The 16,339-nt window shown below is 37.5% G+C and overlaps 1 protein-coding gene across 3 annotated transcripts in view; it reads right to left on the bottom strand.

Annotated features, from left to right (window-relative positions):
- Positions 1-16,339, bottom strand: part of LOC127428938 (guanine nucleotide exchange factor VAV2-like) — a 279,483-nt gene that overhangs the window by 197,703 nt on the left and 65,441 nt on the right. For all 3 annotated transcript variants that reach the window (XM_051677628.1, XM_051677629.1, XM_051677630.1), the window contains exon 2: positions 455-571. In XM_051677628.1, the coding sequence (XP_051533588.1) occupies positions 455-571 (117 nt within the window). The remainder of the gene's footprint in view (positions 1-454; positions 572-16,339) is intronic.

The following is a 16,339-nucleotide window of genomic DNA, read 5'->3' as shown; positions in this document are numbered from 1 at the left end:
AAATCTGTCACATCAAGCGAGTATTGTTCAAAATTCTTAACATAAATTCACACACACACATACACACAAAAACACACCATATGGACACAGATATGCAGTGGCACACACAGGCACACTTCTAACCCAGAGGTGTGTGACTAAATGTGCATGTGAATATTCAAACGCACAGTGGAGGAGAAAAGACTAGGGGAAAGAAATCCACACAGGACCAAATGAGCATTATCCACACTTTTATATTATCCAAGACATTAATGGATTTTGTGTGTATGTGTGTATAAGGGTTATAAAGATTGGAACAAAGCTGATGCACAATAGTCCCACTTATAGATTAATCTCCCATTAAAAGGGCACATGGAATTATTGTGATTCAGCTGCGGCGAGTTAAACGTGATGGTATAAAACAATGAATAGTCTCAGATAACCTGTATGCTCAGCAAAATCACTGTTCTCTCACCTTCCCAAAGTCCCTGACGTCAAACAGGTCAAAGGGATCAAACAGCTCACTGTTCCTCAAGCCAAACTTATCGTGGCACACTTTCAGGAATGTTCGGATGTTCTTCAGGCACAGAAACTAGAAAAGAAGGAGACAAACAAATAAAGTCAGATATATGTGTTTAGATCAATATTTCAACCTGACTGCAATGAGGAAGAAACTCACTTGGAAAAGCCATTCTGTATAATCAATGCAATCCATTGGGAATATTTGCATACAGGTACATTTAACGGGATTAACATACTGTCACTTCACAAGTATGGATAGCTCTGACACCTTCTCCTACTTTCTGTGTTTGGAGCATATTTAATTTCCTGGAGCCCATTGACAATCAGTTCATTTCCTTCTTCCTGTATCAGTGATTAAGCAAACAGTTATCGCACACTGTGATTTGGATTCCCAGGTCTAGGCTTGGCTGTGTTGAAGCAAGCCCTTAGATAAGCCAGCAAGAGCTTGATAGATCGCCTCAGGCAAGATCTAAACCAGTCGCTGTTCACCTACCAGCTTACCAGTCCTTTAGTCCTCAGGGCCTCTATGCAAAGACTGGATACAGCCTTGATCGTAAGCCTTAAAACAACATACAACATTAATTCTGTCATCATTTACTCACCCTTGTGTTTTAACAAACCCGTATGACTTTCTTTCTTCCATGAAACACAAAAGGATATTAGCCTCCGTCACCATTCACTTTATTTGCATCTTCTTCCCATACAATGAAAGTAAAAGGTGAATTAGACTGAACATTCAGCTTACCATCTTGTTTTGGATTCTACAGAAGTCATATGGGTTTAGAACACATGAGGGTGAGTAAATAATGGCGGAATTTTACATTTTGGGTAAACAATCCCTTTAAACATAAGCCTGCTTTCATTCTGCCATCTTTAACGTTTGTAACATTGATGACAGCTAGACATTGTGTTGGCTCTAGCTCCTTATTTGTTTCAGAGAATTCATGCATAAATGTTGCTTGTAATGAGCATTTGTCTAACATAATTGAATTGACTTGAGTGAAAACAATGAAACCACACAAACGAAGAAAAAACAATAGCAACTTTGACATTGCTTATTTTCACCCGGCAAATGTCAATGAATCATGTCTCATGTTTAATTCATGCTTCTGATATAATTCAATTACGTGCATGGGTTCTAATTTCTATGGAGACAGCATGTGGAAACAAACACTAAATAATGCAAATACCCTATTGTGAAAGCACCACTGGCAGCTCTGTTTCTTGTATAAAGCTGGACAACGGAGGCCTATTTGTCATATTAAAGCCATACAATGGAGACAACCACTCTTAGAACACAACCCATTTTGAATTCTCACAGCTGTGATGCCACTTGTAAAACTATCCCAAATGACTGTTTTAAGACAACGCCAAGTGTGTCAGTTTGACCATTATGCTGTAAACAGAAAGGCTAAAATTTGCACATGACATGGAATGCTTCCAGTTCATTTGTCAGGACAGATAAAGATTTTTTATCACTGTGACATCCTACGACATGACATTAAGATAAAAGACAATGACAATACAGGCATACAGATGAACTTGATACAGTTGGCACAACTAGGCGTAAAAACAAGTCAACGGGATTTTTTTTTTTTTTTTTTTTTGCCTATATTATCATTTGCCTGCGGAAAAAGTCTAATCACTTGAAGTAAAAAAAAAAAAAAAAAAACATTGTATACACAGCATGAATGATAGGGGACAAGTGTGCACCAAAGTTTACAATGGTCATATTTTACTTCAGTATGAAAATAATTAAATAAGAAATAATATTTTGCATATAGAAAATTAAGCCTATTTTTAGAACCATTAAGATTGTTTACATTGTGAAATTATTTTCATGACAGTTCCTAAATTTTACCCCCCATTTCTCAAATTTAAACATCATGTTGGTACTCTCTCTGTTCTGCCTTTCATTATTGCTGAAAAAAAAAATGTGAATCAATATTGAAAACAAATGTGAATAGTGAAACATCCATAAAATGTGTAAAAAATCTTGATGGCCCTCAAGTAGAATTCATTTTCTTAATGCAAAATTGATTTTTTTTTTATTATTATTTTTGTTTGTGTGTTTGTGTGTGTGTGTGTGTGTGTGTGTGTGTGTGTGTGTGTGTGTGTGTGTGTGTGTGTTGAATTGGGGTTAATTAAATAAGACCAGGGTCCATTTGCACCAGCTATACATACGTTAAAACTTAGCCTAGTTGTGGTATAAATGGGCACTAAGTCACAGTTTACACACTACTAAATATTTGAGCGTTGCACTATTAAACTTAGGTAGGATGTAAACCTGCATATAAACTAAATATTTACAGAAGCCTCCGACCAGGAGTAACTGATGGAATAAAGAAGCAGACTCCCTTAATGACAGCAATGAGCTCATGTTTTGGTTGACAGGTTTCAGTCCTTTCTACATATATGATGATGTTGGCATTTACACGAGAAAACATTATGTAAAAAACTTACCTCTTCAGCATGAACCCGATCTAATGGTGCACTTTCCTGTGTATGCCACCCGGTGTCAAGTTTCAACATATACTAAATATATTAAAATGAATAAATGTCTATTTTTCCAGCCTGTTGTATAAGTAATTATTTATTTATTGTCCCTTATTCGTTTTAGATACAGTTATTAAATATACCATTAATAAAATCTTGTTTTATTACGTATCGTATTTTAATGGGGATATAATTTAATACAGCTGACAGTTACGTGAGCAAACAAGGTTTTAACATCAACCGTAACAAGATCAAACTGAAATGCATGGCTTTTTAACACTTCTGTGTACAAATTTGAAGGCTGTTTATTGGATAAATACAGGTAAACATCATATTATGTGACTACTTATGCATTACTTTACGGAGCGCTTACGACCTACTAGTTAAGTCTTTGCACTGACTAAGCACCAAATTAAGCACTGACTTAGTTACAAACTAACTAGTAGTTACTAAGCCCTTAGTGTGAACTTTACGTCCTAACTTACGTCAGACCTTGCGCACAGCTGGTGCAACCCTACCCAGGACATTTTCTTAACATGTTTTGAAAAGTATGATCAATAGTAATTGTACTGCTTGCCTTGCCTCGTTACCAAGAGCGGTTTCAAAATAAGATAACTTCAACAAACTATGCTTTTCTTTTGGAAAAAAATTAAAAGAACAATATGCATTAATAAAACATATTGTTTCTTTTTTATTTATTTTTAATAACCATAAAAAACATGTGCACTCACCCGGAGCTTACATAGAAACTAATACTGATGGCATTAGGGTAATGCACATTTAATAAACACACATTTTTATAATTTTTTTAATGTTTTTATCCAGAAAAACAAGCGGCAAATGTTCTGCCTGTGATTTCATGCACATACACACATCCTGGTATGATCAGCTTCCAAGTTCCTCATATCTTTCCCCCATAAAAGTTGATCCTCGTCTGTTGGTTTGCATGACTCCAACAAGAACCAAATACAAATAGAGTAGAAAATGTATTAAGAATCAAAATATTATTGCCTTGTAATATAACTTTTGCTTTGATTTAGCACAGATGCCATGATAGCTTCTTCTCTCATTCAACACCTCGATGACACACATCCACAGGATAAAAAATATAGGATAGAAAAAATAGGCCTGTGATGTAGCCTACAATAAACCTAATGTATTCTAAACATGACATGCACACAGAATCAAAGATAGTTGAACATGTTAAGCAGTCGGCACCTCGTTGAAAATAGCCTTCTTAATCAGATTTTAAAAAATGGCATACCTAGTCTAAAACAGTTATTTTCTAGGCTACTTACTCAAAAGCATACATTTTTTAATGAGTAAAATTAACCTGTCGACATGGTCTGGTGAAAGAAGGGACTTGACTCACCTGAGGCGGCTATCCTGCACTTGAAAAAGCCCGCTCAGCAGAAAAATAACATTCAAGCATGCACAGATGTAAAGAAGACTCAAATGTGAAAACATCCTTAGGGACTTTCAAACATTTGGAAAGCCAATTCCCGCACCACCGAAGTGATTTCATAACTACTTTGCTTAGTTTGCTCTCACTGGAGAGGACATTTTCCTGCGAGCGCCACGAGTGAGAGAGGGAAGACGCATGTGCAGACTGAAGTGAAATTAAACTCTGTATCTGCTCCAGATATCTTCTTTTTTAAATAATATTTGTTTTATTAATTCTATTTAAAATATGTAACATTAATATGACAGTAATTTAACTGCAGCCTCTGTAAAAGTATAAAGCCCAACTTAAATGTGTAAAAATTATCATCAGTTTAATGGGGGGGAAATATTAACCGACTAGTAATGCCAGTGTCGACTAGCAGCATCAGAACCGTTTAGTCGACTAGTCTCGCACATCCCTACTTGATACCAGACGTTTTAGTGGGCAATAACCTGCTTTTGCAGCAGGAAGCATGCTCTGAAAAGAGAGATGCATCACACATGCCAGCACTGCAGCAATTTCTGTCTCCATCTCTTTTCACTCACTCCACAAGTTCAGTCTGTTCTGAAGCCACTAACAGTGAAAACACACTCTTGCTTTTGAAGTACTCTAGTTCAGAATGCATTTTTCCACCCCCAAATGAATGGGCTACTGTTTCTTCATGCTAATCATACCTACCTCAGTCTTCTGCTGACTTACAGGAACCACGCAAAGTATTGCTTCTGGCTGTGCGATGTCATAGCAGGAGTTTGAGTAAAATGTGCCAACAAAGCACATCCTTCGACCCCAGGCTGTGTTTATGTGTTTGCTGTTCTGTTTGCATTTAGGTTCTAGTGAGGATGACACAGAAAGATCTAAGCAGAAACAAAGCATTGCCTGCCACGTTTGGGATGAGCTTACACTCTTGGAAAGCACTCAAAAATTCTGCCTATTTTAATAAAAACCAAATAGAAGTGGGGGAAAGAAAGAGGCGGAAAGAATGGGGTACATGGATAAATAGCACGTAGAGGAAGAAGGTAACAAAGAGCTGTCATGCCCTGACAGTCTTTCCCCCAGCAACTTGGTAGGCACACAGGGAATAATGAATTACTTCTCTATTGGAGGTTTTCTGTCTGTGCAGGATATGTCTTCCAACTGTTTTTAATTGGGAGTTTATAAATAAACCCTGAGAGCTTCCACTAATAAAGAAAAACTTACAAAAATTTTAACCTCCATGAAGGAAGGAAAAAATTGGATGAAAGAAAGAAAAGATGAAAAGAAATTTAAGAGGAGTGAGGGAGTCCTTGGGGAAGATTGTTGTGTCTGAAAAGGAGGAAAAAAGTAGCAGCAGGGCAAGGCAGTAATGTTCCTCATAGAGGCATGAGGAGCACAGATCAATCCAGCCAATGATTCACTTCCAAAACATGAGTGGAGTAGTCAAATAGTCAAACAATATGTCAAGTAGGGATGTGTAAAATTACCCTTTTTCATAATCGACTAGTCGGTCGGTTGTATGAATGACTAGTCAACTAGTCAGTGTTAAGAATAATGTATAATTGATCTTACAAAACCCCAATGAGATGCATTTCAACATGGTAAAGGATATTCAACAAATAAATAAGCTAAATAACTATAACATATTATTGCACAAAAATATAAAAGTAAGAAAAGTAAGAAAAAAGGACTAAACCTAAAGCATTAAAAAGGTGAAACTTCTTGCAGAGGGTTTAACCGTGCTGACTGAATTCACTGTTAAGCACAGCAAGTTATCACACAAAATTCTCTCCAAGGAGATGCGTCTCTTAATTAATTTGAGAAATGTGTCTCCCATTAAACCACCACCACTAAAAATATAAATGCTAGTAGTCGACACCACTAATCGACTAATATAGTCGATTAGTCGACCACCCTAGCACATCCTTACTGTCAAGCAGTCCAAAGCTTAAACAAGCCTTAAAGCAGTGACTCAAAAAAGACAGTCAGGAAGGAGGCTGGCACAGAGTCAGCGAGTGAAGCACTGAGTCTAGACTAGGGGTGTAACGGTTCTCTGTATAAAAAAACGAACCGTATGGTTTGCCAACCACGGTTCGGTAAGCATTTGCTCCACGGTTCATCTCTAGTTTAATAACACATCTGGATCATACAGTCGGGCGATGAAAATAAAGTGCCAAATAGACATGCTCAGTTGTAACCTCCACTAATGCACCTGTATGGCTCTGTAGATGGACACACTCCAGCTTTGTTTCACGTGGGTCAACTTTCTACAGAGAGAGGCTGTCCTATTAACTGTTAGTATGTTAAATCAGTTGATGACATCACAGTTCTGCACACATTAGATGGCAAAATGGCAAGCGGAGAAAACAAGCCGCAAGAGAGAAGCCCCTGCGTCATTTAAGTCTCCTGTCTGGGAACTTTTTCTTTATGCAGTTAATTACAACAGCGATGGTCAAAAAACATTTACAAAACAGGCACTGTTTGCAGACATTGCTCCACGTGACTGCCATATACTGGTAATACATCAATATTTGATTAGCTATTTACGCTGACATCACCCAAGGATATATAGTGCGCAGTGCGCACATAGCCGCAGGTGAGCCCCAAACTGCACACATACACACTCCCGTCTTTAAGCAGACACTCTTTGTTAGTTCGGACAGATATCAAACAAGAACTAAAGCGCTTGGAGTGTTCATAGCAAAAGTTATGTTGCCCTTACTCCGTTGATGAAGATGTGGGTTTCCGCGTATGATTAAAATACTCGAGTCGCGTTACGTCATCCATTCTCGTATTCATTTTAATAGCAAGTTTATTTCTTCTATAGTGATGTACAGATTCTGAACGTTGAATATACGTTGAGATGAGTTTGAAATGCACTTTACGTTGATGCATGTAGTGTAATGATGCAGGTATTAAGTTAAACTGTTGAGTTAGTAATTAGAGAAAGTTCTTTTTTAGTTAAGGACCCTAATGAAAATTAATCATGGTTTTACTATAGTGATACTGTAGTAACCATGACTGAAGTAACAAGGACCGTTGTCAACATGGTTTTCTTAGTAGAAATCATGGTTTTGATAGAATTAACCATGGTTTTATGTAGTAATACTGTAGTAGCCATATACTAACTATGGTTTTACTATAGTAATATTATAGTAACCATGACTGAAGTAACAATGACTGCTGTCACCATTGTTTTCTTGGCAGAAATCATTGTTTTGATACAATTAACCATTGTTTTACAATAGTAATACTGTAGTTTCCATATAGTAACCATGATTTTACTATAGTATTGTAACCATTACAATAACCATGATAATTTTGTGGTTACTATGATTTTACTACAAATACAAATATAAAACCATGGTGATTTGTATGAGGGCAAATCTCTTGAAGTATCTGTTACCAAATAGAATATCTTTACTTTGGATTTGGTAGTAATACCCCACCGCCCCGAACATAACAAATACCGTACCGAAACTGTGACCCTAAAACTGTGATACAAATCGAACCGTGAGAAATTTGAACCATTACACCCCTAGTCTAGACTGTGGTGAGACAGAGTCAGACAGCCATCACAAAAATCCTCTGTATCTCCGGAGTGAATCATACACACCTTCAGAGGGCTGTCGAGCCAAGGGCATAGTTGTGAGCAAACAATCTGCCTTCATCAAAAAAACAAACCACATAAAGGGCCAGACATTTTCGACAGATAGCACTGGAGAGGGAGATAAGATTCTTAAAGGTAAGGTAGAATCCAGGTGTAAGGGCACTGGGAATTCAGCGGTGAATTCACTATGAAAATATTCGCTTTGAAATATACAAGCCAGACGAGGGCTCAGATCTGCTGATGCCCTACTCAGAGGAGAGCAGAATATGAGGTGGGCACCTCCCTAAGTGACAGGCATGGCAATGGCATTTTATCAGCGCTTTGAACCTTTGCCTCCGTTCACAGAGGAAGCTCCCACTGGAGCACTGTGTCCAGGACAGGTCAAAACAGAGCGAGTAGAGAAAGAACAAAAGACAAAAATCGAAGATTACACACACAACATCTCAGTGTAAATGCAATGAAATACACAAACCTGACTGTCACTGAGGAGCTGTTAAGGAGGAGCTGGTGAGGCTGAAGCTGATTAGCTCAAATCTCCTGCAGGATTTCTGGGTCGCACAGATCTTAAAGACTCTCCAGAATAAGAAAAAAAAAAACCTGACTTTAACTAATTGGAGAGGCAGACACTAAATGAATAATGTATGTTGGTATGCAAAATAATGCTAATCTGATAGGATTATCCCAAAAAAAAACAAAAAAAAAAGAATTATCACAGAACCCCCTGTATGTCATGATTGAATCAAAAGCAGTGCACCTCCTAGGAACACCATGTGTCGGTGTAAAAATCAAGTAAGAATAGAAAATAACAGAGTTATATCTTTAGAACAATGCAGATATCAACACTAAAGGAGCGTTCACACTGGCAACAGTTAAATCACTGGAGGTCGCCAAGTCACTGTACTGGCATTGCTGTATTTGCTAGCAGGCAGTCCTACTCAACTACACTATTCAAATGTATTAGAAGGGTAGATCATGTGAACTTCACTGTCTTCACTTCCATTGGTAGTAGCTGCATCGTGTCACAGCAAATTTGTATAAAGTTGAACTATGCTTTGCTGCAACGCAAACGGTCAATGTCACCTCGCAATGCCAGCTCTCACTGAATATGAACTGCAAATAGATGATCTTAGAAAATGCTTTAATGGGGTTATTTTGACTTAAATTTGATACTGCTATGTGGAGGATCACATTTTTGATCAGTAAAAATCTTATCTCCCAAAAACAAAACAAAACCTCTCTAGATGCCCACTCCTCAAGTCAGTCCATTAAAATGGGCCAAGAACAAGACCAGTCCACAAAAATCCACTGACAGTCATGTCTTTCACAAGACAGGCTTTGTGAAGGACCAAAGACAGGGCAGTGGTTTAAAAAAAATGTCAGAGATCTACTACCAGCTGAACCAGAAGATTTCTTCATTGAGGAACAAAGACTGGCCTCTTATAGATAATGGAAAATGGCAAACCTTTTAAATTCAGAGGCTTTCACTAAATAATGACCCTGTCAGAACTGACCTGGAGAGATAAAGGGAGCTTGCAGTGGCTGTGTATCAACATGTCCAGTATCAGGCCTCTGGTACAAAACTGTGTTAATGACTGAATGAAGACAATGGAAATTCTTCAGTGCCCTCAAGCGCCATCATGACACATCTGTCCAGAAGCCCATCAGCTGAGTCATGTGAGAATGGATGCCTGATGGTCTAATTTGGTGTGAAAAGACAAAAACAAAAGGAAGTTTAAATATTTTATTATCACCTCAATTCTCTGACCTGAATTCCCATTTCTGTTCAACATTAAAGGGATAGTTTAGCCAAAAATGTATTCTGTCATCACTTACCCAATGTTGTACTCAAAAAAGGAGATGTAAGGCAAAATGTTAACCCCCAGTCACAATTTACCTTTTGATCTACTTTCCATGCAGTTAAAGTGAATGGTGACTGAGGCTGTCAGTCTATAACATCTACTTTAGTCTTTCACAGAATAAACAAAGTCATTCAGGTTTGAACAACTTTAGAGTGAGTAAATGATACTAGCATTTTCATTTTTGCATGAACATATCCCTTTAATCCTCATTTACAAATTTCGGAATCACAAATCCTGATATTTCCTTATGTTTTCTCAGCTATCGGCATCTGCAAGTGTTTTACTTACATTTTGTGTTTGCCTTCTGCTGTTTTTTACTTGTATAAAACCTCATGTTGCTGCCAGTCCTCCTGCATTGCCTCCTATCTTGTTGTCTGAGAAGTCCATTTAAATCTTCAGTTGAATTCCAGTTCTGTGGAAATGCATCGTAGGCCCCATTGCCACCTAGTATTAAGATGCGTTAAGGGTGATCAGGTCACATGTGGTCAGGTGAGACACATTGCTGTTTACACCTGGTCACTTAAATGCATCTCCTGTGACCACTTGTGTTCGGATTTGGAGGGGAGGGTCTCTGTTTCATGACGACATATATCAATCACTACATACTAAAAAATTACGTGTTTTAGGGCTGACAAAATGTGATCGGATCACCCGAAATGCATCTTAATACCAGGTGGAAATGGGGTCTTACAGTGGCTGATCATCCTCAGAGCCTGTGAAACGAGATTGGAACTGTCTCCCTACAAGATCTTAACATTCTTCTACCCAACATTCAGCACTTCTTCTGACACCACTCATTTGAAGCGTGAAATTTATTACTTAAATTTGATCCCAGAATCTGGGAAGGAAGGGGAGAGTTGTCCTACCCAAGATGAAGCCGGTGCTGCTTAAACCCTGTATGACATCAGGGCTGTCCACTTTTAAACAACTTTAGATTTATTACAGCTGAGCAGCACTATAACAAGCTCTATTTCAGGCGCCCAACAATCACAGAAAGTATAGTTGTAGACACTGGCAAAGGCCATCTGAGTAATCGGTGGATTAAGTAGCCAGCAAACACATCAGACAAGGGGCTGATGAATGTGGAGAGAAGGGTGGAAGAGAATCAGAGACTACAGCCGATCAATGTTGAGGTTATTTATGATGCCAGGCCGGGGAGCTAGGGACCGCACCCGTTTTCTGCAGCCCATCTCTCTCAACAACGGTTTCTCATATATGTGATTTAGACCCCGCAGTAGGTTCTTATTTATCTTCCTGAGGAGGCTTAACATAAAGGCTTGATAGGCACAAAAGAACATTCTGAGTGGTAAGGCAGTATTTCTTTTGTTGTTTAGTAGGGGAATAAATGCTTTTGCTTATACAAATGCAGAGTGACATTAGAGTTGGCCACGCTCGTTTGAAATAATCATACAAAGTGGCACAACCTAACGTTTCAACAGAGCAAGTTTTCTGTAAACATTGTGTTGTACTTCCCTTGCTGTGCAGGCTGCTGCCTATTATACAGATGAAAAAAAAAAAAAAAAAACATAACCAAAGGGCACATATAAAGAGAAAACATCACTCCACCACATCTGTGGTATAAGCGACAGAAGTAGACAATAAAATTACAGTGACAAAATCATGCTAAAACCATGAGATGTTTGAGGGGATATTTACTGTTAACTTTACGTTGGACGGTACTGTTCTTCTGTAAATATGGGTTTTCAGTAATGACAATGACAGACAACTTTCTGTCCTCAATCTACACATTTGCGAGACTCTGAAACCAAGTAAGATGCCTTGTTGTCTATTGCCTACATAGGCAGTTGCCCTAAGGCAACAAAACAGAAATTGAACCCCATGTGACTGATTTGAAACACTCCTCTACGTCGGAAGCAACATTGTGTGGCATCCAAAATAGTGCTAATCACATGAAGCACACAGTTGTGCAGTTCACTAGATTTTGGAACAGAGCTTAAAACTCTTCTTCGCCTACTAAACTGCATTTGAAACCGTTTTAATGCACATCTGGCTAGAATAGAAATATGATCTAAGTATATGTACTGTATTAAAAAAAAAAAAAGCTGAATCTAATCTTACAGTCAGACCTTTTTTCTTCAAATAAATAAAAACACAAGATTCAGCTGAGCAGTGTGAAGGGCATATGTCATAGCTCCTGTCTTGTGTTTCTGGGCGCAGCTGGTGGCTCTTAGCACTAAGCTGCCATTATCTCAGAGCTAGCTAATGTCATTAACACAGAAAATGGCCTCTAAATCTCTCCTCTGATTCCATGACTTCGGTGTCTTCACTTAAATATTAATCTTCACACCCCAGCCACATAATCGCTCAATCACCAGAGACATTGACAACCTGACAAACAGCCTGTTTACAAGTGAGCCAAAAGAAAAACAGAATGTGACAACCAAAAAAGTGAATATTTAAACAAGCAAACAAGGTGAAAAACATACAAATGGGAAGAGTGAATCTTAAATGAATAGTCCATCAAAAAATGAAAAATGTTTGGGTCATAATTTACTTCAAACCCATTGAAATTTTACAGAAGGTCCAAGCTGCTCTTTTCCATACAACAATAATGAATGGAGGACTACGGCTTGCAGACCTGGCGGTATGCATCTTTAAATGCACCGGTGGTTAAATCAGTGTCTTTAGAAGTGATCTGATAGGTGTGGGTGAGAAACACATCAATATTTTAGTAAATTTTTCCTATAAATTATCTCCACTTTAACATTCTTCTTCTTGTGTTTTTGGTGATTCACATTCTTCATGCATACGCCCCCTACTGGACAGGGAGTAGAATTTCTAGCAAAAATTGACTTAAATATTAATCTGTTTCTCACCCACACCTATCATACCACTTCTGAAGGTATGGACTTAACCACTGAAGTCTTATGGGTTACTTTTATGCTGCCTTTATGTGCTTTTTGAAATGTCAACATTTTGGCACCCATTCAGTTGCATTGTATGGACCCACAGAGCTGAGATATTCTTCTAGAAATATTTATTTGTGTTCTGCAGAAGAAAGTAAGTCGTACACATCTGGGATGGCAAGAGGGTGAGTAAATGATGAGATCATTTTCATTTTGGGGTGAACGATTCCTTTAAATATATGCAATCACTAATGAGATATGAGGTCTACCACAGAGAGGAAAATTTTCAGTCAATAATGACTTAAATTAACACTATGTCTGTTCCTCAATTCTATCAAATGGCTTCAGTATACTTGGAATATAGTGCTTGAAAGGTATGGACCTTTATGATTTCGTTATGGTGCCTTTTTTGTCTTTTTTAGAGTTTGGCATCCTCATTCCACATTAATTTCTTTGTGCGGATAAGTGCAGGTCAGACATCCTGCAAAATATAACTGATTGTTCTGCAGAAGGAACAAAGTCATACGGGTTTGGAACGATGTGAGGGTGAGTAAACTATGATAGAATTTTCATTTGGGGTGAACTATTCCTTTATATCAATTGAGAATAAATCTCAGATTCTGTTTAGGGCAGGAATTCAACAGTACAGAATACTTTACACCTTTCTCAGGGCATTGAAAGTGCTGTAAAAGCACTCTTTTCCAACTGTGAAGCCAGGGAGCCTGGGGGGAAATGATCTCTCTTGTATGTCATCACTGATATCCCAATTCCATTTTTTACAGTGATTAATATTTCAATGACGACTCTCAAATCTAGAAACTTAAGCTCATGTCCTCAATTCAATAATTCCAGCATGAATCTATTAGTCAACTATGTGGGCAGCTCCACTTTGTAGCATATCTGCAAAAGTTTGGAAGTACTTTTCTGTCATTTCTGAGTCATTTAAAGAGTGCACATTTTACCTATTTATATTTCATCCACAAGTCAATAATTGTAGAGTGCTTGACTAATTAATGCAAAGAATGTAATTTGCACTTGAAAGTCCTGAATCAAACTATTTACTTAAAGCAGCAGTTCACCCAAAAATGAAAATTATCTCATCATTTACTCACCCTCATGCCATCTCAGATGTGTTTGACTTTCTTTCTTCTGTTGAACACAAAGTGAATGGGTACCATGAAACTCCAAAAGCACATAAAGGCAGCATAGAAGAAATCCATAAGACTCCATAGTGGTTTAAACTCATTCAGGATGAGTTTGTTTCTCTAATAAAATGATTAATTTGTTGATTGTTACCTTTGTTGTGTTTAATGTACCAAGTGTTGAGGTCAGTGCGTGCCATTTCGAAATACTTGATATGTTTGTTTGTTTTACTTATAAGTGTTATTGTGATGAGTAAAACTGTGATATAATTGTTTTAAGACAGCAAGCACATTGCTTTCCATTAAATATATGTTTATAGAAATGTACATGAGATGCTCAGAATATTGAACAGTTTAAAACCATGTAAATAAAGGAAGCAATTTTCATCAGACTACTGTAAGTTTAAGAAATTTTCTTAAAGTTACTTTATATAAATATGTAAAATATGTAATATGTACAGCTAATACTGTATTGTAAAAGTCATGGCAGGTTGAACTTTTAAGTTCAGTTAATTTACTTAAAAAGAACCAGTTGAATTCAACTTAATAAAAAAAGCAATGCAAACTTAATTTAAGTTCTAAAAACATCACTTTTTTTACAGTATTAATTAAGCAATATCACACGAGCAAGAGTGCGATATGGCCCTACATCAGCACTGCTGTGATTCAGCCACAGGCACAAGGCCGCAGGCCGAGTGCCGTAGGTAATAACAGCAGTGATGATTTAGGGCCATATAGCATGAGTCGAGTGTGATATTGCTTATATACAACAGTTCAATGAACAAGTCAATGAAAAAAAAAAAAATAGGAAAAACTGAGTGCGGTCATAAAAAACACATTTGTGCATGGAACTACTTGCTTACGCGACGGATCATAATCTGCTGTTCCTGGTTCAAACCAAATGATGCGTCTAAGCCTCATCAAAAATGTCACTTCAGAAATAGTATCAGGGCTTGTGCTGTTTCTAACAAGTTATTGGATAAACAAGGATGGATGCGTGTGTGTGTGTGTGTGTGTGTGTGTGTGTGTGTGTGTGTGTGAGAGAGAGAGAGAGAGAGAGAGAGAGAGAGAGAGAGAGAGAGAGAGAGAGAGAGAGAGAGCGTGTGCGATCACCTGTTGCCACTCCCAAGCAGAGATGCTGTCAGCTTTCTGAAGATCAGCTTTCTAAGTGGAAAAATAGCTGTCCAAGTGGGGGTATTTCTCCCTATTTCGCGGTAGCCGGTGCACAAAAGTCTTTCACTATAGAAACCGCAATGTCCTCCGCCATTTTAAACAGAGTGTCCACACCAATATGGAAAGTCTGATAAGAGGTAAGCACCTTCAGTTTGTGTAATTAATCAGTCTGTTGTATCTCTCAGCTGTGATGAGCCGTGAAGTTGCTTCATTTAAAGCCGTTTAAAGCTATTTCCTAGCTTTAGTAGTGTAGTAGTAATACAAGTGATATAAATGTTGTTGTATGTAAACACTGGCTAACGCAGATTCACTTCACATCGCCTAACTGGCTCATATTACACACAAAAATGATCTTTTGCCACCACCTGCTGGCTACAATATATAATGTAAAATGTATTTTTAAAAAAAATAAAGAAACACACATACAGTAGCTCTTAACACGTCTGCACTGCTCTTACACTTTAGTTTAGAATGGCACGAACACAAGCGGAATGATACACACAGTGAAGCGTCCAAGTGCTGATAGTGTGAGACCATCAGTATTCATGGAACGTCTCTCGTCCAATCAGATTCGAGGACCAGAACTAACTGTTGTATATTAATGAATAATAAATATAATAAAATGTTACAATGTTTAAAATGCCACCTATAGAAATGTTTCACTATTTATTTCACTATTTTGAATCTATTTTTCTGAAGTTTTCTGAAAACAATTTGGTGGAAAAAAACGAAATCTTTTGATGGCTATATTAATTTTATTTATTTTTAGAGAAAAAATGTTTTGTCTAAAAGCTAAAAACGAACTACCTATTAGGCAATAAATAGGCATACTTAATCAAAAATTATAACGTAATTATTTGTCACAAAATGTGTACTGGACAAATTAAATCGTGTATTGTGACTGTGTGTTGAATTTCTTTGAATTGTATTTCAGTTAATTCAACTTTCTTTCATTCCAATTCCAATTCCAGTTCAACTTCAACTCTGTTCTTTAGAAGTGATATGACAGGTTTGGGTGAGAAACAGATAAATATTTAAGTCCTTCAGTCTCCACTTTCACTTCCAAATTCTTCTTTTTTTGTTTTTGGAGATTCACATTCTCCTACTGGGTAGGGAGGATCATTTTTAGGAAAAAAGGATTTAATATTGATCTGTTTCTTACCCACATCTATCGTATCACTTCTGAAGATACAGATTTAACCACTGGAGTCTTATGGATTACATTTATGCTGACTTTATATGCTTTTTGGAGCTTCAAAATGTTGGCACCCATT

The sequence above is a fragment of the Myxocyprinus asiaticus genome, chromosome 38, assembly GCF_019703515.2.
Source record: "Myxocyprinus asiaticus isolate MX2 ecotype Aquarium Trade chromosome 38, UBuf_Myxa_2, whole genome shotgun sequence".
Lineage (NCBI taxonomy): Eukaryota > Metazoa > Chordata > Actinopteri > Cypriniformes > Catostomidae > Myxocyprinus > Myxocyprinus asiaticus.
The sequence above is the reverse complement of the archived record's forward strand: the minus strand, read 5'-3'. Positions and strand labels throughout refer to the sequence as shown.